The following is a 27,836-nucleotide window of genomic DNA, read 5'->3' as shown; positions in this document are numbered from 1 at the left end:
CGGAAGTCAGAGGAAAAAGTCATCCCACACTGACAGGGCCAGGCTTCTTCTGAGTACCCATTGTTCCCTCTCTTCTTCACCATCTTTTGGTCATGGCTGCCCAGGTCGGGGATGAGAAGGGGGCCATTTGCTAAATGTGATCTCTAGGTTGAGCTTTGACTGACAGGGAGTAGGGTCTCAGGCTCCACCCTGACTGGGCGGGGGTGCTGACTGGCCTGGGTTGTCATAACTGATGAGCAGTCTGTCGTCTGAATGGGCAGGAGGAAAGGATGGGACAGGGTGTAGCATGGGAATGCTCATGTCCTGTGGTTGGTCCTGAGGAAACCACAAGAAGTCTGATGAGTCATTAAGTCATTTCACAAGTCAGGTCATGTACCAAGGTGCACACGCAGAAACAGATCCAGTGTGTAGCCTGGGCAGACATCCCAGTAGCAGTTTAGGGCTCGTAAAGTTGTCTACCCGAAGTCATTGGCAGGGGCCCTGCCCCAGACCAGAGACTCCCGCCCCCACGGGAAGGCTTGGAACATCACCCTAAGTAGCTCTTCATCCCTCCCCCAGCAGAGCCCTGGACTGGGGTTGAGTTTCAAATTTCACAACTTGGGAACTTAATAATCACCTTTAAAGAAAGTATATCAAGGCTAGGGAAACTTTGGGTCAATCTGTATAATTACTCATCGGTTATGTTTCCGTGTGGCTCAGATGGTAAAAAAAATCTGCTTGCCGATGAGGGAGACCCAGGTTCAATCCCTGGGTCAGGAAGATCCCATGGAGAAGGGAATGACAACCCACTCCAGTATTCTTGCCTGGAGAATCCAGGGACAGAGGTGCCTCATGAACTACAGTCCATGGGTCACAAAGAGTCAGACACAACCGAGCAACTAGATTAACTAACACTGCGTCTAATCTCAGTGTCACTGTAGTTGGAATTGTTCAACCAAGGCAAAACCTAGCCTCAGGTGTCTCTGTTCAGTGGAATAAAGTTGTCTAATTGTCCACGATTTTTCCACGGCTGCAAAATGTTTTCTGGACACTCTGTCCCCCATGCTTCCTCTTAGGATTAACTAGTGTCACCATCATCTTACTCCTGATTTGTCATTTGCCACTTTTTTCTGTCCCCAAAACTCAGAATCACTGTGGGTGTTGGAGAGATCCTGCCCTCTCAAATCACCACTCACTGGCTTCCCTCAACTTGTAAAGAATCTGCCTGCAATGTGAGACCTAGGTTCGATACCTGGGTTGGGAAGATCCCCTGGAGAAGGGCAAGGTCACCCACTCCAGTGTTCTGGCCTGGAGAATTCCATGAGGTCACAAAGAGTTGGACACGACTGAGTGACTTTCACTTCCACTTCCCTTAATGGTCCTGGTTTAGATGCAGACAGCAAGAACAGTGCCCTCTGTAGGCCTCTGCCTGAAGAATTTCATATCAGTGTGTGTTGACCGTGTTAATCACTCAGTTGTGTCTGACTGAGAAGGCAGATTGTTAACCATCTGAGCCATCAGAGAAGCTCTTGTTTTGTTTTGTCTTCGTATCAACCTCCTCTTTATTTACTCAGAGTAGTAATTTAATAAAAGTTGTAACCATCATCCACAATTGACAAGCTTAAAAATTTATCACATCAGAATGGCTTTTTTTAAATTGCATTTACTTGGCATTTGCTGCTGATGGCAATATGGGTTTGTTCTTTTTGGACACATTACTCCTAGAATCTACACTTAGATTACTTACAATCTACACTTAGATTACTCCTAGAATCTACACCATTCGCTTTGCTTCTCTGCAGGAGCCAGTGCTGCAATTGGTTCATTAGTGTGCCATCCCAAGACTGCTGCCTTTAGAGCTGCAAGACGTTCCTGACAACCTCGACATAGTGGCTATCTGGGGGCGGCTTCCTCTGACTCCCAGGCTGCAGGAACTTCTTAATGGTAGGAATGTTGCTGATTCTTGTCTTAAATTCCTGAAATGAGAAATAGTAAAATTAGGCTCTTAAGAGCAGTCACAACCTTTAAGGGAGCCCAAAACTTTGTTACAAGAGGTAGAAAGCTTAGATCCTCAATTGGTGAGGCCTAGAATGTTGAATACAAGTCACTCCCTTGAATCGTATTTGCTGGGTATTCCTGAGAAAGTAATACAACTGCAGGCCTGTTTGGCATAAGTAAAATTTTCTTAGTGAAAAATCATTGACACCGTTAGGTAGTCCATATCAATAACTCTAGAAACTCATATTTTTTGAAGTATCGATTCTTTTCTAGAAATTAATTATAAGAGAATAAGTAAGAGTGTGAGATAACTATAAGAATGTTGCCACAATGAAAAATTGGAAATAATTTATATTTCTCAGAAAATAAAACTATATAAATTATGTTATATCCCTAAAAGAAATAGGTCAGTAATTTTTTTTCATGATTTAAAATTATTTAATGATATATGTGGTACATACGACATAAAGATTGTAACCTAAAGGTGGATAAAGCGCTGAGACATACTCCTAACTGCAGAGCTACATGCCACAGTTTCTCCCAGACTTTTTAATGGGTATTTTTTCCTTAAAATGATAACATCAATGTTACTTGATATTCAAAATGTTTTGAACTGCTTTCTGTGGTATCAGGAATAAGAAAGAGAAAACAGAAACAGACATACCCCAGTGGAATTTAAAAAAAAGCAGGGGGAAGATTTTGGCTTCTTTTTTTAAGAGGCAGTCTGTTCCTTGCATGAACGGTGTTCTTTCCTTAAAGTTCTGGGGGTGGGGGGGAACTGGTCATGGCTTTCAGTGCTAGACAAATGGAGGGTACAAGTACACATCTTGGATGTGATACCTGTCCAGAATCCAGGTTAAGAATCGTTCCAAGCCCAGACCATAGCCACCATGTAGACACGTGCCATATAAAAATATGGAATGTTTCATGAATTTGCGTGTCATTCTTGCACAGGGGCCATGCGAATCTTCTCTGTATCGTTCCAATTTTAGTATATGTGCTGCCGAAGAGAGCACAGGTCAGTAATTTTAAATGATATTTTATATATAAAAGAAAAAAGGAAGATCCCTGTATTGACAGGGATTGTATTGCATTGCATTGTTTAGTTTAAATAAAAAGTAGCCCAGGGCAGAACATAATATACACAATTTTCCATTTTGTGTGAGAAAGTGGGAGGAGGGGAGACAAACATATAACTCATATTTCCTTGTATCTGCATAAACACTGGACGGGCACATAGGACCCAATAAAAGAGATTATAGAGGTGAGAATGTAGGAGGATAGAGGTGAGAATGTAGGAGGGTGGTGGTGAGAATGAAATTTCACAGTTTATGCCCTTTTTATATAAGTTCTGATTTTTCAAAAAAGATGAGACTCTCCTGCCTAATAAAAGAAAATAAAATTATATTGCAGAAGAATATGTGTTGACTATAAATATACTTATGAAAAGTGAAAAAAATGTCAAAAGCAGGCCACAGAACGATATTTAGCATGATGCCATTTGGGGGGAAAATGTAAAATTAGAGGTCAGGAAGTCTAATGCATAATCATTTGGTTGGTAGGATTATAGGTCTTTTTTTGGGGAGGGGGTTATACAAATGTCTTATGTACTTTTGTTATTAAAAAGTGTTGCTCTGGAACTTCCCTGGTGGTCTGGTGGTTAAGACTTTGCACTTTCACTGCAAAAGCACAGATTCAATCCCTGGTCAGGGAACTAAGATCCCACATGTTGTGTGGCAAAGCCAAAAAAATAAAAAATGCTATTCTTGAAGTACAAAACCTGTGGTCACCTATTAGAGAAAATCTTTGTAAGGAACTGAAACAGAAGCTAGATAAGGTCTGGCAGTGTCAGCATTCAGAGAGAGGTCTGAGGACTGGCAGTGTAGCAGGAGAGAGGCAGGCACATAGGAACGTAGACACACACACAGACACACACACACACCCTTATGTGTGTGTTAGTCGCTCAGTGGTCCTGATTAAGCAGAGGCGGTACCCTCTGAGCAGAGGCTCTGAGCAATTGAGGGCCTTCATAGCTCAGGTGTTCAAGGTGGATTTAGAAAAGGCAGAGGAACCAGAGATCAAATTGCCAACATCCGTTGGATCATCAAAAAAGCAAGAGAGTTCCGGAAAAACATCTACTTCTGCTTTATTGACTATGCCAAAGCCTTTGACTGTGGATCACAACTGTGGAAAATCCTTCAAGAGATGGGAATACGAGACCACCTGACCTGCCTCCTGAGAAATCTGTATGCAGGTCAAGAAGAAACAGTTAGAACTGGACATGGAACAACAAACTGGTTCCAAATCAGGAAAGGAGCACATCAAGACTGTATATTGTCACCCTGCTTATTTAACTTCTATGCAGAGTACATCATGGGAAATGCTGGGCTGGAGGAAGCACAAGCTGGAATTAAGACTGCTGGGAGAAATATCAATCACTTCAGATATGCAGATGACACCACACTTATGGCAGAAATCAAGGAAGAACTAAAAAGCCTCTTGATGAAAGTGAAGGAGAGTGAAAAACTTGGCTTAAAACTCAACATTCATAAAATGAAGATCATGGCATCTGGTCCCATCACTTCATGACAAATAGATGAGGAAACAATGGAAACAGCGACAGACTTTTATTTTGGGGGGCTCCAAAATCACTGCAGATGATGACTGTAGCCATGAAATTAAAAGATGCTTGCTCCTTGGAAAAATAGTTATGACCAACCTGGACAGCATATTAAAAAGCAGACACATACTTTGCCAGCAAAGGTCCATCTAGTCAAAGCTATGGTTTTTCCAGTAGTCATGTATGGATATGAGAGTTGGACTATAAGGAAAGCTGACTGCCGAAGAATTGATGCTTTTGAACTGTGGTGTTGGAGAAGACTCTTGAGAGTCCCTTGGGCTGCAAGGAGAGCCAACCAGTCCATTCTAAAGGAATATTCATTGGAAGGACTGAATATTCATTGGAAGGACTGATGCTGGAGCTGAAACTCCAATACTTTGGCCACCTCATGTGAAGAGCTAACTCATTGGAATAAGACCCTGATGCTGGGAAAGATTGAAGGCAGGAGGAGAAGAGGATGACAGAGGATGAGATGGTTGGATGGCATCACCGACTCAATGGACATGAGTTTGAGTAAGCTCTGGGAGTTGGTGATGGACAGGGAAGCCTGGTGTGCTGCAGTTCATGGGGTCACAAAGAGTCAGACACGACTGAGTAACTGAACTGACTGAACAGATAGCATCAGGGGGAGAAAAGGGGACAAAGCGGTCTGGTAGGAGCTGGAGAGGAAAACAACACAAGCAGACCCATCAGCCAGGAAAAACACTCAAAGCACCACAAAAACGGAAAGCATTAAATGTTCATGGTAGAAATAAAAATCTTTCTCCTTCCATAAGGATTTATTTCCTAATCATCCTATTCTGTGAGCAGGAGACAATTACCAAAATGAGTGAAGTAACGATTTTTAAAACAGCCTTTTTAACTTTCTTTGGAGATTGGCCTGGGGGCATATTTTGTTTCGGTCTTTGTGTCTGTTCCTGTTTCCCTGAACTCTGGGTGGATGCTTAAACTCTACCTTTAGCAGAGGAAAGTCGCAAAGAACAGAAGCATCAAGTTCTTCCACCATTAAAATAGCTTCCAGGAGCTGTATGTCTGCCCAGCTGAATTTGTTGCCAACGAGAAAATCCTCTCCGTGGTCTTTCAAAATCTGCAGAAAGAAAAATAAAGAATATCAAATAAAACTAAAGACTATTTTGCCTGGCTAAACACTTAACAAAAGCATGGGGTTTTTTGTAGAGATCAAATTTACTTAAGAATCTTTTTCTTGATTATCTCCAAGAATGCTTGCAAGGATAGAATGAAACTAACACCTTTACGTGTGTGTGTTAGTCACTCAGTTGTGTCTGAATCTGGATCCTGTGGACTATAGCCTACCAGGCTCCTCTGTCCATGGAATTCTCTAGGCAAGAATACTGGAGTGGGTAGCCATTCCCCTCTCCAGGGAAGATTTCTGACCCAGGAAGATTGCTAGATCGAACCCACATCTGTGAGAATCACACGACTGAGCGACTAACCCTTATATATTGCCACAATCCACACAATCTTCTTGGAAATTTGACAGTGATGATCAAGACAATTTGGGTGGTGAAGTGCTGGAGTGGAACTCCTGTTACGAGCCTAGAGCTGGTTAAGTAAAACTGTACCCACCAGCAGAGAAGACATAAAGGTCATAATTAACTAGAATCTGGCTACTACACCACAGATAAGGTACCAGTGGGATACCAGAAGCTCAAACATGAGCCTTTTCACCATCCAGTGAAAAACGAATATAAAAATTCCTCAGGTGCTGCTTTGAGTAGCAGATGTAAAAAGCACAAGTTTATTCCATAAATAAGGAACAAAGGTAAATGTTGTTATTCAGTTGCTCAGTCATGTCCAACTCTTTGTGACCCCATAGACTGCAGCAAGCCAGGCTTCTCTGTCCTTCACCACCTCTTGGAGTTTGCTCAAACTCATATCCATTGAATCGATGATGCCATCCAACCATCCCATCCTCTGTCATCCCCTTCTCCTCCTGCCCTCAATATTTCCCAGCATCAGGGTCTTTTCCAATGAGTCTGCTCTTTGCATCAGGGGGCCAAAGTACTGAAGCTTCAGCTTCAGCATCAGTCCTTCACTGCCCTTGGTTTATTCCAATTTTGTTTGGTTAGAGGTTCCATAATTTTACATCATTTATTTGGGAATCCTTATTAAAGTTTTGGTCCAAATGCAGTACAGCACCAACACAGCTTCTGCCTTTTAAGATTTCACTCTTTCCTCTTATCAGCAATATCCCCGATCCCTGCAGCCTGGGAGGTAGACCAGGGGACTTGCTGCGCTGTGTATGCCCCTCCCCCAAATCTCGCCCTCTCCCCACCCCCACTGCCGCCTGGGCTCAGGGGGAGGACCCGGGACGGGGCCTTGGGAGGGTCGCCCTCGTAGATGTCAGCCCTGCCCTGCTCCCCTGGAGGATCTGAGCTCCCAGCTGTCGCAGACCCTCACGCTGGGCCTCACTGCCTCGGCCAAACTGGATCCCCGCAGCCTACCTTTTCAAACACGGGGAAGTACCGGGTTTTAGCTTTCTTCACGACTAAAGCCAGGCTCTCCTCTTTTTCCTCCGGGGGTTTGAACGCAGCCAGCGCCACCATCAGCATGAGATCCAGGGTGCCGTCGGCGTACATGTCGATCCTGGGAAACAGCGAGAACTCTCAATCCAAGAGAAACCTTTGTGTGAGGGGTTTCCTGATCCACTACTTTTTTTTGGTGTGACTAGCAAATATGGAAAACTCAGCAGTGGCCACAGGACTGAAAAAGGTCAGTTTTCATTCCAATCCCAAAGAAAGGCAATGCCAAAGAATGCTCAAACTACCGCACAATTACACTCATCTCACAGGCTAGTAAAGTAATGCTTAAAATTCTCCAAGTCAGGCTTCAGCCACACGTGAACCACGAACTTCCATGGTTTTAGAAAAGGCAGAGGAACCAGAGACCAAATTGCCAACATCCGATGGATCATCAAAAAAGCAAGAGAGTTCCAGAAAAACATCTATTTCTGTTTTATTGACTATGCCAAAGCCTTTGACTGTGTGGATCACAAGAAACTGGAAAATTCTGAAAGAGATGGGCATACCAGACCACCTGACCTGCCTCTTGAGAAACCTGTATGCAGGTCAGGAAGCAACAGTTAGAACTGGACACGGAACAACAGGAAAAGGAGTACATTAAGGCTGTCTATTGTCACCCTGCTTATTTAACTTCTATGCAGAGTACATCATGAGAAACGCTGGAGTGGAAGAAACACAAGCTGGAATCAAGATTGCCAGGAGAAATATCAATAACCTCAGATATGCAGATGACACCACCCTTATGGCAGAAAGTGAAGAACTAAAGAGCCTGTTGATGAAACTGAAAGAGGAGAGTGAGAAAGTTGGCTTAAAGCTCAACATTCAGAAAACTAAGATCATGGCATCCGGTCCCACCACTTCATGGCAGATAGATGGGCAAACAGTGGAAACAGTGGCTGACTTTATTTTTCTGGGCTCCAAAATCACTAAGATGGTGATTGCAGCCATGAAATTAAAAGATGCTTACTCTTTGGAAAGAAAGTTATGACCAACCTAGACAGCATATTAAAAGCAGAGACATTACTTTGCCAACAAAGGTCCGTCTAGTCAAGGCTATGGTTTTTCCAGTGGTCATGTATGGATATGAGAGTTGGACTATAAAGAAAGCTGAGCGCCAAAGAATTGATGCTTTTAAACTGTGGTGTTGGAGAAGACTCTTGAGAGTCCCCTGGACTGCAAGGAGATCCAACCAGTCCATCTTAAAGGAGATCAGTTCTGGGTGTTCATTGGAAGGACTGATGCTTAGGCTGAACCTCCAATACTTTGGCTACCTGATGCGAAGAGCTGACTCATTGGAAAAGACCCTGATGTCGGGAAAGATTGAGGGCAAGAGGAGAAGGGGACAACAGAGGATGAGATGGCTGGATGGCATCATCGACTCGATGGACTTGGGTTTGGGTGGACTCTGGGAGCTGGTGATGGACAGGGAGGCCTGGCATGCTGCGGTTCATGGGGTCGCAAAGAGTCGGACACGACTGAGTGACTGAACTGAGATATTGGAACAGATGACTTATTTTTTTTTTAATTATTGAAGTATAATTGATTTACAGTATTGTGCTAGTTTCAAGCGTACAGAAAAGTGATTCAGTTATAAGTACATAAGATATATTTATTTTTTCCTTATAGGTTATTACAAAATTTTGAGTATAATTTGTAATAGGTCCCCTGAACAGGTCTCCGACCACAAATCCAGGAAAATTTTTACTGTTGCAAGTCTTCATTTTAAGTTTACTCATTTGTTGTAAAATTGCACTATTCCTGGGAGAAAGAACCCAGCCATGCTCAGCCAGGCCTAGCACTGTGCATAGCACAGAGTGGATCCCTGTGGTGTAGAAATGCAAAAAAAAAGCCCACAGATCTTCACTCTTCAGTATTTGTGATAAAGCTTGGCAGCTCTCCCATTAGTAGATGGGGTCTGCTGCTTGGGCTGACCTCATGACTCGATTTGACCACTAGAATGAGGTCCCAGTTCTGAGCCTAGAAGCTAACAGCCTGTGTGCTTTCACATGGCTGGCTGCAATGAGAACAAGCTCGGGAAAAGAAGACAGAGACAGGTGGCCACTTGCTCACCAACTGATGGTCAGCCGGCACCCCAACCAGATTCTTCTTGCTGACTCAGTTGACCACAGACCTAGGAGTGAGTCCAGCCAAGATACATCAAGCCTGGCCTGAAAATGCTGACACCCAGATGACCCGTTGACTGGTGGCATTCTTTAGTCACTCGGTCGTATCCAACTCTTCTGTGACCCCATTGACTGTAGCCTGCCACGCTACTCAGTCCATGGGATTTCCTAGGCAAGAATTCTGGAGCGGGTTGCCATTTCCTTCTCCAGGGGATCTTCCTGGCCCAAGGATCAAACCCAAGTCTCCTGCATTGGTAAGCAGATTCTTTACCACTGAGCCACCAAGGCTTCCCCCATAGACCAGTGAGCAATAACAAGTCCTTGCTGACTTAAGTTCCTAGGCTTCATGGTGACATGTTATATAGCATTATTTGCAGGAATAGGTCATTGGTACAATGCTCAATATTTGTTTGCTGAATCAGTCATTGCCACCTTTGTGCAGAGTAGTTTACGAGATCTTTTTATGAGAACAAACTTTGTTAGGAGTGGGGAGAGAATATGAGAATGTCGAATGCAGACCTCTGTGAGGAGTAGAAGGGGCATCCAGGAGCAGGTGTTCAGAGCATGCGCAAGACATACCCGGGTAGCACAAGCACCTCCCCTTGTCCCCTTGTCTCCTGCCCTCCCTCCAGGGTGAAAGGCTGCACCTGATCTGGGTCTCAGTGTAGGAAGACAGAGCTTGGAGAAGAACCAAGTATTGGCGCGGGCACTGTGGTACCTGACTGTCTCCTTCAGGTCCTTCCCATGCAAGTTGTACTTGGCAGCAAGGTAGCTGAGGATGGCTCTTGTCTGTGTCAGCTCCATTCCATCAATTTCAACCAGAGGCACCTGGCCGAAAAGCAGGCGTCCATCTGTGGTTTGAATGAAGAGATTAGGTTAAGAGACTCCCTCCATGGTTGCGGTCAGCCTGCAGGAGGGTCCACTTCTAATTTTGTTGAGTGATTCTTAGTTTTCATCCAAAGGGGTGAGTTTAAGACCCCAGTTGCTGAGGAAATGCCTACCATTTGTTTAATGGAAAATGTGAGATTTGCTTGATAGGTTCATGGGTTTTTGCATGTTGGTTAATCATGGTTATTTAAGGCTTTCTACATTTGCTCTGACTGAATTATAGTATCAGTGTTTTTGGTTTTCAAAGTTTCAGGTGTATAAGAATCACCTGGAAGAGGTGGTTGTTAAAAATACTCACCCCACCCTCCAGATACTCTGATTCAGGGATGGAGTCTGAATTCTTTAAAAAGTACAACGGGTATCACTCTAGGTCTGCATGGCAATGGGAAGGATGTGACAGCAAGAACCCAGGTCCTGGGCCCAAATGTCAGCTTTGGCCCTTCAAGCCCTGTGACTTTAAGCAAATGACTTATCTGAGCTCCAGTTTCCTTTTCTCTAAAATAGCTGTAATATCCATCGAGCAGGATTTTGAAAAGATGAAACATCATAACATAAGTAAAACACTGAATACTGTCAACAATCAAGGTTCAGTAAAATCAAATTATTCTTCTTTCTGAGTGAACTGCCTGTATAAATACTGCATTTAAAGATGTACTTTTTCATAGGGTCTTGAAGGAATGAGTAGCCTTTAAATTTTCACTAACACCTGTACATTAATGAGAATAAGGAATTTTACCCAGAATAGGAGTCAGATTTCACTAGCGCACTGGCAAAGGCCACAGTTAATTTCCCCAGCTTCCAATAACTGACCTAATGAGACGTGGGAATGTGGTGGCAGCTTTCCAGGGAGCCAGTGTCCCTGTCTTGGAGAAGGCAATGGCACCCCACTCCACTACTCTTGCCTGGAAAATCCCATGGAAGGAGGAGCCTGGCAGGCTGCAGTCCATGGGGTCGCTAAGAGTCGGACATGACTGAGCGACTTCACTTTCACTTTTCACTTTCATGCATTGGAGAAGGAAATGGCAAACCACTCCAGTGTTCCTGCCTGGAGAATCCCAGGGACGCTGGTGGGCTGCCGTCTCTGGGGTCGCACAGAGTCGGACACGACTGAAGCGACTTAGCAGCAGCAGTGTCCCTGTCTTGTGGGGGTGATGGAGGACTTCAAACATATCTTTCACTTCTCTGAGCCTGTTTTCTGATCTGTAACAGTATCTGTCCTGCCCATTTTACTGAGTTTCTTTGGGCAAGATGGTACTTCAGAAATATCAATACTATTTTTAGTGGAGAGACTATGAAACCTTCATTTTCTGAGACATTTCTACATTTCTCCAAAACTGAATAAACATCTAAAGCTGAGCTCTGTTTATGAATGTTGCTGTTTATGAATGATGCAAACAGCCATTAGAAATGATCCCTGCTTCTAGGAGCTGATGATCCTCTTCAGAAGAATTGAAGAAAGTCTCAGATCATGAACACAGGAGAGGACCTTTGAGATCATTTAGTTCAGTTTGTTCATATTACGTACAATGCACTGTGGAGGCCAGTGGGGCAAAGTGACTTGCTCGGACCCAGAGGGGACAGCTAAGCCGGCAGAAGGGGGCCTCCTGACTCCCAGTCCAGTGCTCTCTCTGGCTGCCCCTGCTTAAAGATGGCAGCAATCCCCAGGAGGCTGTCCTCAACAGCCTCACAGACCCAGGGAGGGATGGAGGGTTCCCTAGGATTTCCTGCATTTCTAGGGAATGCTAGGAATGCTAGGGAAATCCCTAACATTTCCTGCCAGATTGATCATGGAAGAGTTTATACAACAACATCCATTTATTTATTCAATGCATAGGTATTTAACCACTATTACGTGACTGTCCTTATTTAGAGTAAAATGGGGCAGAAATGAAGAGGAAGAGGGGAAGAGGTGCTTCAGAGGGATTCTATCTAGATAATAAAGGTCCTGGATGAAAATTAGGGAAGGGCTAAGCAGGTCTTCCCTCTCCATGAGATTTCCTGGTACTCTGCAGTCAAGACAAGAAAGATTCTCTTACTGTATGGCAAGGGGACAGGATGAAGAGAAATGAAAAGTCCTGCCCAAAGCCATGCCATTTGTAAATGGCAGGTCAGCTGATGATTCTCTGAAAGTCTTTCTCAAAAAGTAATCTGTGGTAATTTCATGACTGCTTATCAACAACAATAGGGACCCTGGGTTTCCTTAGATAAAGAAAATAACATTATGGCTGTGAGAAGTAGGACTGGGGAAGTATCAGTCTTCTCTCTTAGTGGGAGAAAATCAGGGAATTGTAGGGATTAAGAACTACTTCCGAATGTAATCAAATTTGGATCTTTTCTATAGTTTTGATTCTACAGTTGTGACCTGGTAAAATGATCTCTGTTTATCTGCTAAAACCACTAAGAAAAAGTGAATATGAACCACGAGAACCAGGGAATATGTTAGATCTAATTCACCCGCCCTTTTGTTCCCTCTCCTCTGGCCCACTGGATCATTGTGAAGAATCCTTGAAGGCTTCTCTGGTGGGATGGGGATTATTGAGCCAGTTAGCACTGGATCAACCCAGGCTGTCGCTGAGTAGAGGCCAGAGTCACAACCTACTTGATACATTTTTATGAGGCTAAGGAGGCAGAGCCGATGGCACCTTTAGCTCTATGCTGGGGGCACAGTGAACAGTCAGTGCTAGCAATCATGCTGTGTGCCTTTTCTAATGGTTGTCATGCTAGAGTTCTGTGCTGAAACGAATATTTCTGGGAACGTATCTTGTTTTATTTTTCCCATAAGATAACATTGAATAAATCTAGGCTCACCCTTCTGCAACTTCTCATATTGTTCTCTTGTTTCAAGAAATTCTTCTTCAAACTAAAAAAAAAAGATACATTGTTATAGACCTAAGGTGAGAGAACAAAAGAAATGCTTACAGTATAAAGTTCCCAACAGCTTCCAGAATGAAAATTTTATAAAAAAGAATTTAAAAAATTAGCACTGGTTCAAGAATTTGTTACTGAGAGGATACCCTCCTCCTTTAAGTGGATAAGTGTGTTTTCATCTCCTGCATAAACATACAAATTCATTTTCAAATAAAAAATCACCTTGAACCAGAAAAAAAAAAAGAAAGAAAAGACCACAAAGTTATCAACTACCATGTGGCTGAAAACTCTGACAGACCATGTCTGTAAGAGTAGCTTAGGCTAACATGGGACTGGCAGCCCTTCTTGGGTGTTGCCTGATTGAAGGATCCCCAAGCCCCCATTCATATTTTCCCTTGTCCGCATCTTAACTCTGCCTTCTCTCCAAACTCTTGCCATTTCCTCCCCCTGATTTCTCCTCTTCCCTTTCTTCTCTTTTTTCTTCTCTCTCTTCTGCATCCTCCTCCCTCCATATCAGGTCAAATTAGGCATTTCTTTTTGTTCACGTACTCAGTGAAAGGGACCCAAAGATCATTATTCAGGTAGGGGTACCATCATTTACTGATGGAGTTTCCAGAGCTTTTGTGGGACAGAGTGACTTTTTGTACACCAGACCTTGAGATGGGGGTTAAGATAAGGGGAGTAAAATAAAGCAAAATAAAGAAGATCCTAAGTCCGTGTTCTAGAGGAGGTGGCATTCAAATAGGGACAAGGGAGTCTACACCTGCATGAAACAGAACAATTCCAAAGCACTTGTAAAAAATCTATGAAAAAGTCAGAGAGAGGGTTAAGAAAAAATACTGAAGTTAGGGAAAGATCCCTGTTGGGTAGGCCTTTAGGAGAAGGGCCAAGGGTTGGTGGGCAAGCTGCAGCTGGGCCTGAGGTTCCAGTGGACATCCATGGGTAGAACAGGACTGAAGGGCTGACCAGAGTTGGAAAGACCCTGGGAAATGAGCTGGTCTCAACTGAGAGAATGATTCAAATGTGAGTCTCCTCTCTCTCCTCAATCTGTGATCCTTCAAGATCTTTCCAGGCTCAGGAAGCTTCCAGAACACCTCCCTAGGCGTCTCCCTTCCTACCCCTGTTTAAGCAGAGGACTATGAGCCCACCTTCACCTCAGGAAGGCAGTTGGAAAGGGAAAGAGTGGATACAGCTTGAAAGGAACCATCCTGACTTTTGAAAGGTGAAGAGGACCACTTCAGTCTCACCCAGATTACCCCCTCTTCCATTTCCCAATCGGGAACCAACCTCCACACCAGCTGCAGCCAGCAGCCAGCGGATAGACTCCATCCTGCCTCGGCCGTGGAAGTACCAGAGCTTGGGTTTGGCCGCCATGACTGCTGGCTTGGGTTTTCTGAAGGGCAAAATAAGAAAATATATTTAAAAGAACAAACTAGCACAGACTACATGGTGTATCTCCCCTTAATTCCAACATTGGTGGACCAAAACTATTATTTAGGGATGCATACATAGGAGGCAAAAGTATGAAGAGAAGCAAGGAAACGATTATGGCAGACACAAGATGGCGGTTACCTCTAGTGAGGAGAAATGGGAGCTGTGATTGGAGTCGGGGTATGGGGGTTCTGGGATGCTAATAACGTTCTGTTTCTGAAACAGAATGAGTAATTAGCCATTATAATTAATTTTTAAACTGTATAGAAATACGTCTGCGCTTCCTGTGTGTATGCTCTATCTCACAATTTAAGAAATAGGGAAAGAACAAACAAACCAGTTAAGCGCCAAACTGCCCCACACTAACGTGCTAGCCAGGATCCCACTTAAAGTGGCTGCTTTTGCTAACAAAACTCGCAAGGAAGTAAAAAACCAGAATAACAGTAGTCAGTTTATGATGAGAAACGTGACTGTTAGTACCCACAATCCTATGAGAACAGTCACTTGGGTTCTCAAAGTCTTGCAGGGTTTTGAAGCCATTTCCCCCACAACCAGCCACTTCTCTGCGTTGGATTTACAGTTTAACTCTTGGAGAAGTTTGAGTCCTTTCCTGCTGTCTTGCCGCTTCCTGGGCACTGCCTATGTTCGATTGTCAAGATTCATTCCTTTTAAACTGCCTGGTTAGCTCCTGCATCAGAATTTCAAGAGCTTCTTGAAAACCCACCACTGTATTGTCCTGGGAGATACAATGATTAAAAAGGCACCGCAGTTCTGATTAGAGAAGCTATGCTTAGGTCCAGCAACTCACTCCTAACAAACCTTGAAACGAATTGTACAATAAACTGAATGTGGAGAAAATATGAGAAAAGGAGACGGTGACTGTGTCTTCTTAACCTCTCTCCAACAAGATAACTGCTGAATCCTCTGATCTCCTGGAGTATCCCTTGTAGGATGATTAAGGACCAGATAGAAGCAGCCCCTCACACTCTTAGAAATCAAAAGGAGGAAGGTGCAGCCACACAGATGGTTCCTGTGCTTGGGACATTCACATCCAGATGGCCAGCTTCCAGACCCTGATCATGTGTCAGGAGGCAAATGAAACTGGCAACTGACAAATGGGTCCTGGCTCAGAGGATCCCCTCCAGGTCTGCAGGCATTCTGCAGCTTTCAGACAAAAATCAAGCAATACTGGTGAAGTCGAATGCCAGTGTCTCACTTGGGAAGCTCCGTCTCTCCTCTCTCTCTTGGGTGCACAGCGCTCCCACCATTTGACCCCTCTCTACCTGCCCTGAGAAACAGGGATGAGGAGGTAAGTCAAACTGGGGCTGCTCTGAGGTTGCTTCCTGTCATTCTGTCTTCCTGAAATGTTTGGTCCAAATTCTGTTTGAAATAAACCCAATGGGACAAAGGAAATCCTGGTAAACCTCTTTTTATAGTGATTCTATTCTGCTCCCCTAGTTAGCCAAAGTTGAAAGTTACCCTTTGGTTTAGAAACCGTGGATCTAAATACAGTCATCTCTGGTAGCTTCCAAAAAGCTGTTTCTGAGCAGTGGGTGCTAAAATGTAGGCTGAAGAGTCTTTCTTCTGTCTGGTTATTCTCTTAGATGAAAACTCACAGCCCTGGACTGCTCATAGGAGATGGGCACCTCATGTGGCCACTGAGTGTCATGATTTGAAGGCTCCAGATTATGTATTAATTCTTGTCAAGAGTCAGCTACCAATGGTGCCAATGATATAGAAATCTCTCAGACAAAAGGACTGTAAGCAAAATGCCATTCTAAATGTGTTAAGAACGGGACAAGCTTCTTGCTGGCGTGGCAGTCCACATTTGAAGGGATGTAGAGATATGTGCTTTCGAGGTGGAATCAGTGAGAAGCTGCAAACTTTGGACAAGCGGAGAGCAGTCTGGCATCAGGAATGGAATGAGGGGAGAGTCACTGAGTGAGAGGGAGGCCTGGGCTCCGTTGAGTGCAACCTCCTGGATGTGGGTAACAACCTCTCGGGCCTGTCCAAGAGAACGAACAGTGAGAAAGCTTGTGACTCACTGTAGGACTTTGTGGGGACTTCTGGGAACAGACCCCTTTTCTCCTGTCCTCTGTTGTCACTCCTTTCTGAAGTACCTAACTAACAGCATCTGATGGACATTCTCGAGTTGTTTTATAGACGCTAAAACCACCACCAAATGGGAGAAACTAACTACTTGACGATCATGAGCACATAGGCCCCAGACCTACCAGAGCCTGAGGATTGATAATGTGATACCAGCCCCCGCCCTCACCTGGCCTTTAAAAATGCTTTGCTGAAATCCATCGGAGAGCTTGCGCTTTTTGAGCACTAGCTGTCCTGGACGCCTCGCTTGGTACCCTGCAATAAGTGCCACTCTTTCCGTCACCACAACCCAGTGTCAGTAGATTGGCTTTACTGAGCATAGGCAAGTGGACCCAAGTTTGCACTTGATTCTGTTCATGTACAGCCTGCTCTGTGTTAGACATGGGGTTGGATGCTCAAGCAGAAGTGATAAGTGAGTGTGACTATTCCCGTCTTTCAAAGGCTGGGGGCTCTGCGCTTTAGAGTCATGAGTCCTCACTATTGTACAACCTTATTCCATCTCTCTAGGTCTCTGTCTCCTAATCCTTACGATGAGGGTAGTGGTTGTATTCCCTGCCTCAGAGAGTTGTTGTGAAGACCAAGGATTGAAAAAAATTAATAGATAAAATACATACCATAATGTCTCACCCATATCAACTAGAGTCTTCCGTGCTTCTTTAATCAAATTACAGGTGGATGTGGTCTTTTCTTAGAATTTTTTATGCTAAGATTGGCTTGTTTTATACATGATTTATGTTTGTCACAAATGCAACTGATATTTGTAAAAGAGAGGTAAAACTTCAGGAAATTTGACCAGATATTGCAATAGAAGATATTTAAAATGTAAAAACTGGTGTGGTTTTTGCCTTCATTTGTGATTATGAGGGTAATTGGAGCACGTGCATGGTTTGCTGCTATAAGGAAATGTATTTGGGAATTTTACGTGACCCTTTGTGTTCACAATTTCCCTCCCCGGCTCACTTACTTCTGCCTGACCCACAAACATTCTCAAGATGTGTAGGAGGTTAAAGGATGAATCACTCCCCTCCCCACCACTACCTCCAAGTCTTCCCTGGTGCCCAAGGGAACCTCCAAAGCCCAGGGTTACAATGAAGGAGAACTCATTTCAGATAAACAGGACCATAGCCTGCAATCTTACCTTCCAGTTCAAAAGACGGAAACTTTTTTTCTAGTTGTTAGTAACCAGCCCGGAGAAGGCAATGGCACCCCACTCCAGTACTCTTGCCTGGAAAATCCCATGGATAGAGGAGCCTGGTAGGCTGCAGTCCATGGGGTCGCTGAGGGTCAGACACGACTGAGCGACTTCACTTTCACTTTTCACTTTCATGCATTGGAGAAGGAAATGGCAACCCACTCCAGTGTTCTTGCCTGGAGAATCCCAGGGACGGGGAAGCCTGGTGGGCTGCCGTCTCTGGGGTCACACAGAGTCAGACATGACTGAAGCGACTTAGCAGCAGCAGCAACCAGCCACCACTTCGTGTAAAAATCCCAGCAAGTGTTCATGTGCCCCACTGACGGCTGCCTCTAGCCAACCAGCCACCCTTCCTCACCTCTCAGCCCGCGCTCCACAACATTCCGAATTGGGCTCTCAGGTGAATGATGGAGTCTCAACAGGACTCTGATCCCCACCCAACCCGTCCCAGGAGGTCTATTCCTTCTAGAATAGCAGAGACAGACAAGGGGCCCAGTACATCTTACAATCTCACACCATAGCCCAGGATGAACTGCTCCCCTGGATTCAACACCACAATATATTAAACTCCTGGTAGGCAGGAGTCATGGCATAGTTCTTCCATCTCCTGCAGAACCAACCTGGCACTATCCTAGACACATGGCAGTTGTTACCTCAATGAGGCGTATACAGAGACCAGTTTTTTCATTTGTTAAGATTTCTGTGTTTGCTCTTTCATTCTTTCAACGTTAAATGTTTATGGATCTCCTTCTATGGCTACAATCCCAGGTTGCACACTCCAGTCATACAAAGATAAATAAGATGTGGTTTCTGCCATTGAAAACCTTATATGTAGTGATAGACATATCCAGACCCTGAAGAGGTAAGTCAGAATAAGTGTTTAAGAAATGCAGAATATAGTATTACAGGGACAGAGCCTTACAGATTAGGTATATATAAATACGTTTGGTTCCTTCAGCCCCACCTCTCCCTACTCCCAAGGCATTATAGATTAATGGCCTAAACCAACTTCTTTAGTCCTTTATCCTTGACCTCTAATGAATTTCAATAAAGATTAATTTCAAACCACAACTTGGTAACACAGAGGCCCAAGTTTACGCTTCAGAAAGTAAACCCCATTCTCATTGTTTAAAAAAAAGTACATTGTCAAAGCTTGAAAGAACAGGTGTGATGGAAATATTCATCCTGCTCATGGGAAACAAAGAAGCCAAGAACAAAAGAATTCTTTCTGGATTTCATCCCAAATGCAAACAGCTCTGAGAACACAGCTTGCTGAAAGAACAAGAGCCTGAGGGGTCACGCTGAGTATAGATTCACTCGCATCTCTTCAAGTCTGCTTTTTATGTTGACCTCGACTGACAGGTGTGTCCTGAATTAAATACACCTTGTTCCCAAAGTAGACTCCTTGGGTGACTCCTTTTACAAAAATGATTTTTTAAATTTATTTATCTTGGCTGTGCTGAGTCTTTGTTGCTATGAGAGCTTTTCTCTAGCTGCAGGGAGTGGGGGCTATCTCGAGTTGTGGCATGAAGGCTTCTCACTGTGGCGGCATCTCTTGCTGAGGAACACAGACTTTAGCGCACGTGGGCTACAGCAGTTGCAGCGTGTGGGCTCAATAGCTGTGGCACACGGGCTTAGTTGCCCCGTGGAGGGCTTAGTTGCCCCGTGGAGGGCTTAGTTGCTCCGCGGCATGTGGGATCTTCCTGATCAGGGATCGAATCCACGTCTCCTGCATTGGCAGGCGGATTCTTTACTGCTGAGCCACCAGGGGAGCCCTTCCTACATGACCCTTTTGACATTAGGAATTGAGACTCATCTCTCAGGGGTGTTGAACTTCTCCTGTGTGCGGCTTTACCTGAGGTGAGCAGGGTTATGCGTATCCCACTTAGAGCCCCAGCTGCCCAAGGCAAGGTGGGCAGAAAGCAGTCATGATGGTATGACAGCCTTTGGATATTTGGTGTGTGGTCTTTCAGTAACAGGCATGCCCTAAATTTCTTTTTCTTTTTTTTTTTTGTGTGACTGTAAATTAAGCAATGACTAATGTGATAAAAAACAGAAAGCAAAAACCACAAATTTTAAAAAATTGCACTTACCAGTATTTAAAACTTTGCTTTTCGAAAGATATTTTTTAACAAAAAGAAAAGACAAATCGAATATTGGGAAAAATTATTTACAAAGCATACCTGATTGAGGAACTCATCCAGAATATATACAGAACACTTATACCTCAATAATAAAAACAAAACCAACTGATGTTGTCCAAACCAGTGAAAAAAAAACAAAAAACAAAAAACCAAAAACCAGTGGGCAAAAATTTGAGCAGATAAAACTAAAATAAAAAAAAATTTTTTTAGAAAATGTGGAAGAACATGTATCTGAGTCAGGCCCTGGATACCAAGAAAAGCAACGACCTGTGTCTAGATTTCAGCTCCTCTTCTCACCTGAGTAAGTTTTTAAACCTCTCAGCTACAGTTTCCTTATGGTCCCTAAATCATTTGGTTAGTGGTAGAAATGTGATAGTGTACAAACTGCCAAACATAGTAAGGACTCAAAAAATGGCACATGCGCCTGCACACACACACGTGTGCACGCACACACACACAGACATCTATATCTCCAGATTGTAGCAACAGTCACATATGAGAAAAAAAAAAAAAATCCAATGGAAGTGGAAGGCATTCTTTGGAAGTGTATTTGTTGTTTTCTGCTTTGCTTCTTTGGCTGTGTGGCATGTGGGCCCTTAGTTCCCTGACTAGGGACTGAACCATGCCCCCTGCTGTGGAGGCATCGAGGCCTAAACACTGGACCACCAAGGAAGTTCCTACAAGTGTGATTTTGGACCAGCAGCATCAGCTTTGTCTAGAAACTTGTTAGAAATGCAGAATCTCATTTCCTGGGCCGGATCTACTGAATTAGAGGCTGCATTTTTCACAAGATCCCCCCCACCAGGGGATTCATTTGTACACAGGCAGACCCCGGAGAAATTGAGGATTTGGTTCCAGACCACGGCAATAAAGTTAATATTGGAATAAAGTGAGGCACACTTTTTTTTTTGGTTTCCTAGTGCATATAAAAGTTATGTTCATACTAAACTGTATTTTTTAACTGTGCGATACCATTATGTCTAAAAAAATGTACATAGCTTAATTAGAAAATACTTTATTGCTAAAAAATGCTTGCCATCACCTGAACTTTCAGCAAGTCATAATCTTCTTGCAATAGTAACATCAAAGATCACTTATCACCATAACAAATTAATAATAATGAAAAAATTTGAAATATCACAATATTTACCAAAATGTGACACAGAGACACAAAGTGAACAAATGCTAATTGGAAAAATGATGCTGACAAACTTGCCTGAAGCAGGGTTTCACAAAAATTTGTGAAAAAAAGTAAAAGAAACAGTGCAATATCTGCAGAGCACAATAAAAACGAGATGTACCTGTACTAAAATTAAGCTTGAGGAGCCAGATCTAGAGTGAAAGCCAAACTAAACTACACCTGGGGCTGAGGGTGTGGCCCCAGGTTCTCCCAGGGTTTGCTGAACAGGCACGAAATGCAGAATCTGATGTTTAAAAAGCAGGCTGAGCAAATGGTGATGTGCAGGAGGGTGTGGGGCCAGAACAGAGAAAGGGAAGGGGAGAGGGAATCAGGCAGAATTCTAAGTCCATTTCCTATGTTGAATCATTTACACTGGCCCCCTTAAAGAGAGGAATCCCTAGAATGCAAGGCCTCCTCCAATCTCCAAGATTAACCAAGTATCAGGTGTGTAGATTCAAGCCTTGGGCAGATCTGGAAAAACAGATGTCAGTTTCTTCAACTGTAAAATGAGGAGTTGGTTCAGAATTCAATCATCTTCCTTTTCTCAGCTTTAACAGTCTTTCTAATCTTACTTCTTTCCCCCTACATTCATTCGCCCTGTACTCCTATCTGCTGAACATACATGTTGGGAAATCAGCCAGTCTTTCGGGGGCAGTGGGTGTGAAATTCTGCTGACAATGTTAACAGTTGTTCTGGATAATTTAGGCATACCAATGCACATTTTCCTTGATTTCAGTTAGGCAAAAAGTAGGCTTTTATTGAATTTTCTAGATAATGAAAGTTTTGAGAGATTAACTTAAGAAGTTGCCAGTTTTAGCAGATGTTTTGGGCCAGAATACAAGAAGCGAATTATCACTAGAAATATCCTTGACATTTATTCTGCTTCTCCAGTGGATCAGAACCGTTTGCCTTCATGACAAACAAGGGCAGCATGTGGGATCTTCGTTTTCCAGCCAGGGATCGAACCTGTGCCCCCTGTGAACCTGTGGCCCTGTACGGGGAGCACAGAGTCTTGACCACTGGACCCCCAGGGAAGTCCCTGGATCTGACACCTTAATTAGTTGGATTTGACTTGCTATCAGAGGGAAAGTCTCCTACATTGAGCCCCCACCCTGCCCCACCCTCACCAAAAGAGCTGCGCTAGTGTTTACATGACATTTTAAAGACACAAATAGCTGAACCCTATTCCTGGGTGGGGCGGGAGTGGGGATTACTTATAGGATGATGAGGGAGGTAATTTTGTTCCAAGTTCACATGCTAAGCATCTTCTATATTTCAGTTACAGAAATGAAATTTCCTTTGCATTAAAGTCTAACAGATTGATTCATGTTGACGTCTTCCCGCAAGGCTAACGAACTTACTTAAATGAAAAGTATAGCTGAGCGAGGAGACTTTCATCCCAGTCTCCTTGGAGGATAAACAAAGTGAACCACAACATGGCCCACTGCTGTTAAAAACTGGGGCAAATTCTAGAAAAATCTGTGTCAGGGTTTGACTTAGAGACTCCTGCTTTCAACTTGGCGCCATCCCCTGGGGAAGCAAGACCCCAGGGGAAAACCCCAGTGTCAGATCATTTGAACTGAATCTTCCAAGCATACAAGGGGCGCAGGAGGTTGAGTTTACCTGTTAGGCACCCGGCACAGGGTGGGTGATTTCTGTGTTCTTTTCAGCTGTGTTCAAAATGATGCAATTTGGACAAGGACGAGAAAATGTAATGGCTCAAAACTTAACAAACGCTTAAGTTCCACCAAGGGCGTTATGTTCGCCAATCAACTGAAATACCACTTGACTCTTACATACTTATTTTTGAAATTACACTTAATATGTAACACAGTTTTAAGGGCATTTGAATGTCTGACATTATGCACATTTCATGCACCGAAATGATAGTCTTCAAAGGCCTTGTTTAGATGTACATTTGCTATTTCATTTTCATTTGTGTATCTACTCTGCAGAAAAAAATACCCGTTCCTTTTGTTTGATATAGGCAAGTTTAGAAATAGTCATTACTGTAGAGCAGAGACTGGAACAGCATTTTAAATCGACTATACTTCAACAAAAATAAAAGGAAATAATAGTCATTCAGTTAACCATAAAATTAAAAACATTTCTGACTACAAGTGACAAACTGGTCACAAAATAAACTATCCAACTAAGCCTAAAAAGAGCAGATAAGAACTTCACCACTAACCTTATCTCCTCCTGGCTCTCCTCTCTGGGGTGCTTCAGGGGGATTAAGTGCGGGTTTATAACCCTTTCCTTTGTAATTGAAAGCTCTACCCCCTCAAGAGATTGGCCAATGAGCATTCCAGTTTGTACATACCTCTAGGGCTTCACTTTACATCCGTTGTTTGGATGTTTGATCAAGTTACTCAAGTAAGTAGAAAGAAAGATTCCTCTGGCTCATTCAACAAATATTTACTGAGTACCACTCTGTGCCAGGTACTGTTTTAGCCCCAGGGTTATGTCGGTCAGACTCAATTCCTGCGTTGGTGGTAGTGCTTACATTCTAGTTGGGGAAGACAGGCTGTATGAATATATAAGCAAATAAATGCAGGGTGTTCAAAATAACAATGCCAACAATGTATCAAATGATTATAGCTTATGGATAAAAGAAATCTATGACAACAGTGTTATAAGGGGTAGGACGGAGGAATTATAAGCAGTTATAAGGTACCTGAGAAATCTGTATGCAGGTCAAGAAGCAACAGTTAGAACTGGACATGGAACAACAGACTGGTTCCAAATCGGGAAAGGAGTACGTCAAGGCTGTATATTGTCAACCTGCTTATTTAAACTTATGTGCGGAATACAGCATGTGAAATCCCAGGCTGGATGAAGCACAAGCTGGAATCAAGATTGCCAGGAGAAATATCAATAACCTCAGATACGCAGATAACACTACCTTTATGGCAGAAAGCAAAGAACTAAAGAGTCTCTTGATGAAAGTGAAATAGGAGAATGAAAAATTTGGCTTAAAGCTCAACATTCAGAAAACTAAGATCATGGCACCCGGTCCCATCACTTCATGGCAAATAGATGGAGAAACAGTGGAAACAGTGACAGACTTTAATTTTTTGTGCTCAAAAATCACTACCGATGGTGACTGCAGCCACAAAATTTAAAGTCACTTACTCCTTGGAAGAAAAGTTATGACCAACCTAGACAGCATATTAAAAACCAGAGACATTACTTTGCCAACAAAGGTCCGTCTCGTTAAGGCTAACGTTTTTCCAGTGGTCATATAGTTGGACTATAAAGAAAGCTGAGTGCCAAAAAAACAATGCTTTTGAACTATGGCTTTGGAGAAGACTCTTAAGAGTCCCTTGGACTACAAGGAGATCCAACCAGTCCATCCTAAAGGAAATCAGTCCTGAATATTCATTGTAAGGATTGATGCTGAAGCTGAAACTCCAATACTTTGGCCACTTGATGAGAAGAACTGACTCATTGGAAAAGACCCTGATGCTGGGAAAGACTGAAGGCTGGAGAAGGGGACGACAGAGGATGAGATGGTTGGATGGCATCACTGACGCGATGGACATGAGTTTGAGTAGGCTTCAGGAGTTGGTGATGGACAGGGAAGCCTGGTGTGCTGCAGTCCATGGGGTCTCAAAGAGTCGGACATGACTGAGCAACTGAACTGAACTGATAAGGTACCTGCATCACCTGTGAAGTGATATAGTGTTGTTGGAAGCGGCCTTAGTGTTGCTGTATATAAATATTACAAACTTCAGAACAACTACTAAAACCAGAAAAATACAAACTATAATTGACATGCTAAGAAAAGAGAAAAAATAGAATTGTATAACATGCTCAATTAAAACAGAGAGGGCAGAAAAAGAGTAGAAGACAAAGCAAAAACAGTGGGGGGCGAAGAACCAAGGCAACAAATAGAAAAGAGTCACACAAAGAAGATAAGAGTAGAGATTAATGCAAACACATCAATAATCAGTTTAAATGTGAACTGTCGTGGTCTATGCACAAGTTGGAAAAGAATCTCCAGACACGAGACAGAATGCGAGGAGTATAGAGTTTATTAAAGCAGGAGACACTGTTAGAACAGCGGGCTGGCTCAAGGAAGAGCTGACTCCTTTCATGGATTAGTAGCCAATTTTTATAGTCTCAAGACAAAGAAAATTCCTGCTGGAAGGGTTGCATTAGGTGATTAGTTAGGGTGCTATAGGGTGGGTAATTGGGTGAGTATATGTTCCTAATATGGGGTCAGGGAGCTGGCCAGTTTAGTTCAGGGAGGCTCATGGCAATGGTTACTGTGGGACTTGGTCAGTTTGGAGATGACCTCCACCTCTGTGGCCTCCACCTCTGTGGCCTCCATATAAGGCTTTACACCTGTGACCATGATACAGAGCTCCATATGAATGTTGTAAACATTCATGAGTGGATTTTAAAACAAGATCTTATTTTTGGTTTTCTGCAAGAAATCCACTTTAAAGACACAGATTGGTTAAACAGAGAGATTGATGGTGGGTGTCAAGTGCTTTGAAGAAAATAAAATAGGTTGATGAGAAAGAAACATGGGGTGTGGGGTTGGGCCAGAGTTCATGATCAGAAGACTCCCTTAGTGGGAACGTTGAAGCTGATGAAACAAGGAGCCTGGTACGGAATCTTCTGGGCAGACAATTTGGGTTAGAGGAATAAAATGCACATACAACAAAGTGGGAACACCAGCAGGTATGAGAGCCTGGGCTGGTGGCCATTTGCTGCAGACCCTGCCCCCTGGAATTCACCTTCTGCTGTTCCTTCCACAGGCCCTTCCATACCCGCCCTCCTCAGGGACCCAGGCAGTAGTGTCTCGTGTTCCTTTGGGCACCCAGTCTACCAAAGCCCCTCTAAGCAGCTTATGTTGGGTCCTGGGCTCATTAGTTGCTGCGCCTCCTTCTCTGACAGATGCCAGAACCTTACACCCTTCAGCTCCTCCTTTTGTCCCAGAGGACACTGGAGCCCCCACAACTGCCCCGTTTATCTGCAGGGTGCCCTTCCACCCCGTTGGCTGAGCTGCTGTGGGGTCTAGCCCGTGGGCCTCATGGGTCCTCTCTGCCCTGTCTCCCTGCCTCACACGGCTGGTGCCTTCCTGAACACAGCATGCTGACATCTTTGAGGACAATCATCCGCTGCCTGACCTCCTGGCTCTTTAACCAGAGTCTGGTGGCTCGTGAAGCTGGGACGGTGGAGGCTGTTGAGACTAAAAGGTCTGGACCCCCCAAAAAGGTTATGACAAGGCCAGGAAACTGCACCTGTGCAGGATGGGGGAGGGGGAACTTGTCTCCAACATGGGAAATAAACTGAATGATTTAAGGTCGTGTAACCCTGAGCAAGCAGAGAAGGCAATGGCACCCCACTCCAGTACTCTTGCCTGGAAAATCTCACGGACGGAGGAGCCTGGTAGGCTACAGTCCACGGGGTTGCTAAGAGTCAGACACAACTGAGCGACTTCACTTTCACTTTTCACTTTCATGCATTGGAGAAGGAAATGGCAACCCACTCCAATGTTCTTGCTTGGAGAATCCCAGGGATGGGGGAGCCTGGTGGGCTGCCGTCTCTGGGGTCACACAGAGTCGGACACGACTGAAGCGACTTAGCAGCAGCAACCCTGAGCACAGCAATGTGGGAACCTGTCTTCACTGGAGGCAGCTTGGCCTTCATCTTTATTTTCGCTAATCCTCCAATTCAGCGCTTCCTGACTGGTTGTCTTCTCCAAGAGCCAGCCTTGAGGGCCCCCTTGTGTCTGAGAGAATTAAAACCCCCAAAGCACTGTTTGCACAATGGCTTCTGGTCTGCTCGAATAGTATCAGGCAACGGCCCTGGGTATTGAAATCCCAGCCAGTCGTATAACAGCTGCCATTTCCTGCTGTCCTACACAACTCAACGATAGAGATCCCTGGTTGTTACCAAGTCAGTGTCTGCTCCCGTGTGTAAATTAATCTCCAAGTGAGGGTAAAGTGTTTGCCCTCACTGAAGCGTTAGAAGGGAACAATCCAAGACCGCCCTTGCTCTGACACCAACTGCAGGTTCACGGTGGTGATGGTTTAATTGTTCAGTCGTATCTGACTCTTGTGACCCCATGGACTGTAGCCCACCAGGCTCCTCTGTCCATGGAATTCTCCAGGCAAGAATACTGGAGTGGGTTGCCATTTCCTACTCCAGGGGATCTTCCTGACCCAGGGATCACACCCATGTCTCTTACTTCTCCTGTGCTGGCAGGTGGGTTCTTTACCACTAGCGCCACCTGGGAAGTGTCCCCCAAATGGCCTCATGCCCGAACAGTCTGCTGGAAAGACTCACAGAACTCACAGAAAACGGTCATACTCACAGCAACGGTTTACTACGGAGAGGACACAGATGAAAATCGGCCAAGGGAAGAGACGCACAGGACTGAGTCCAGGAGGGTTCCAGGCTTGGAGTGTCCAGATGTCCTCATTCGGCAGAACCGGAAGTCCAGGGTTTTATTGGAGGTCCATCACATGGACATGACTGATCACCCACGTGGCTGATCTGTCTCCAGCCCCCCAGAGTGGGGCTGACACCGCATGACCCAGAGCCCCGCCCTACATCCCATGGTTGCTGTGGCTCAAAGCCTATGCCTGAAATGATATAGCCGTTGTTATCTACCTGGCCCAGGGCCTCTGGCAAACAAAGATACTCCTATCAGGCATGTCTCCAAATACTAAATGGTAAGAGAGATTCCAAGGCTTAGCGATCAGCTTCCCGAAGCCAAGGCCAGACCTGTATGTGGAGAAGGT

General features: G+C 44.2%; 1 protein-coding gene and 1 non-coding gene across 3 annotated transcripts; both read right to left on the bottom strand.

Annotated features, from left to right (window-relative positions):
- Positions 1–1,832: 1,832 nt before the first annotated feature.
- LOC128055400 (glutathione S-transferase A4-like) lies at positions 1,833–27,454 on the bottom strand. 2 transcript variants are annotated; one of them, XM_052647943.1, is made up of 7 exons: positions 27,407–27,454; positions 14,307–14,412; positions 12,960–13,011; positions 9,982–10,114; positions 7,063–7,204; positions 5,553–5,684; positions 1,833–1,955 (listed from the first exon to the last, which is right to left on the bottom strand). In XM_052647943.1, exons 2-7 carry the CDS (start codon positions 14,391–14,393, stop codon positions 1,833–1,835), a joined length of 669 nt encoding a protein of 222 aa, XP_052503903.1. In that variant the 5' UTR covers positions 14,394–14,412; positions 27,407–27,454. The 2 variants fall into 2 exon arrangements, with proteins under 2 accessions (XP_052503903.1, XP_052503902.1); XM_052647942.1 differs by lacking the exon at positions 27,407–27,454 and adding an exon at positions 23,267–23,299.
- LOC128057134 (U6 spliceosomal RNA) lies at positions 2,887–2,993 on the bottom strand. Its single transcript, XR_008200307.1, has one exon. It is a non-coding gene; the product is annotated as a U6 spliceosomal RNA (small nuclear RNA).
- Positions 27,455–27,836: the final 382 nt, after the last annotated feature.

Source organism: Budorcas taxicolor, chromosome 11 (assembly GCF_023091745.1).
Source record: "Budorcas taxicolor isolate Tak-1 chromosome 11, Takin1.1, whole genome shotgun sequence".
Lineage (NCBI taxonomy): Eukaryota > Metazoa > Chordata > Mammalia > Artiodactyla > Bovidae > Budorcas > Budorcas taxicolor.
This window is presented reverse-complemented; position numbering and strand designations above follow the sequence as displayed.

Coding starts and splice junctions, on each gene's coding strand:
- LOC128055400 (XM_052647943.1), bottom strand. CDS start 14,393: ATGGCGGCCAAACCCAAGCTCTGGTACTTCCACGGCCGAGGCAGGATG. Junction 13,012..14,306: donor TGGCTGCAGCTGGTGTGGAG/GTTGGTTCCCGA, acceptor TTTTTTTTTTAG/TTTGAAGAAGAATTTCTTGA. Junction 1,956..5,552: donor GCGACTTTCCTCTGCTAAAG/GTAGAGTTTAAG, acceptor TTCTCATTTCAG/GAATTTAAGACAAGAATCAG.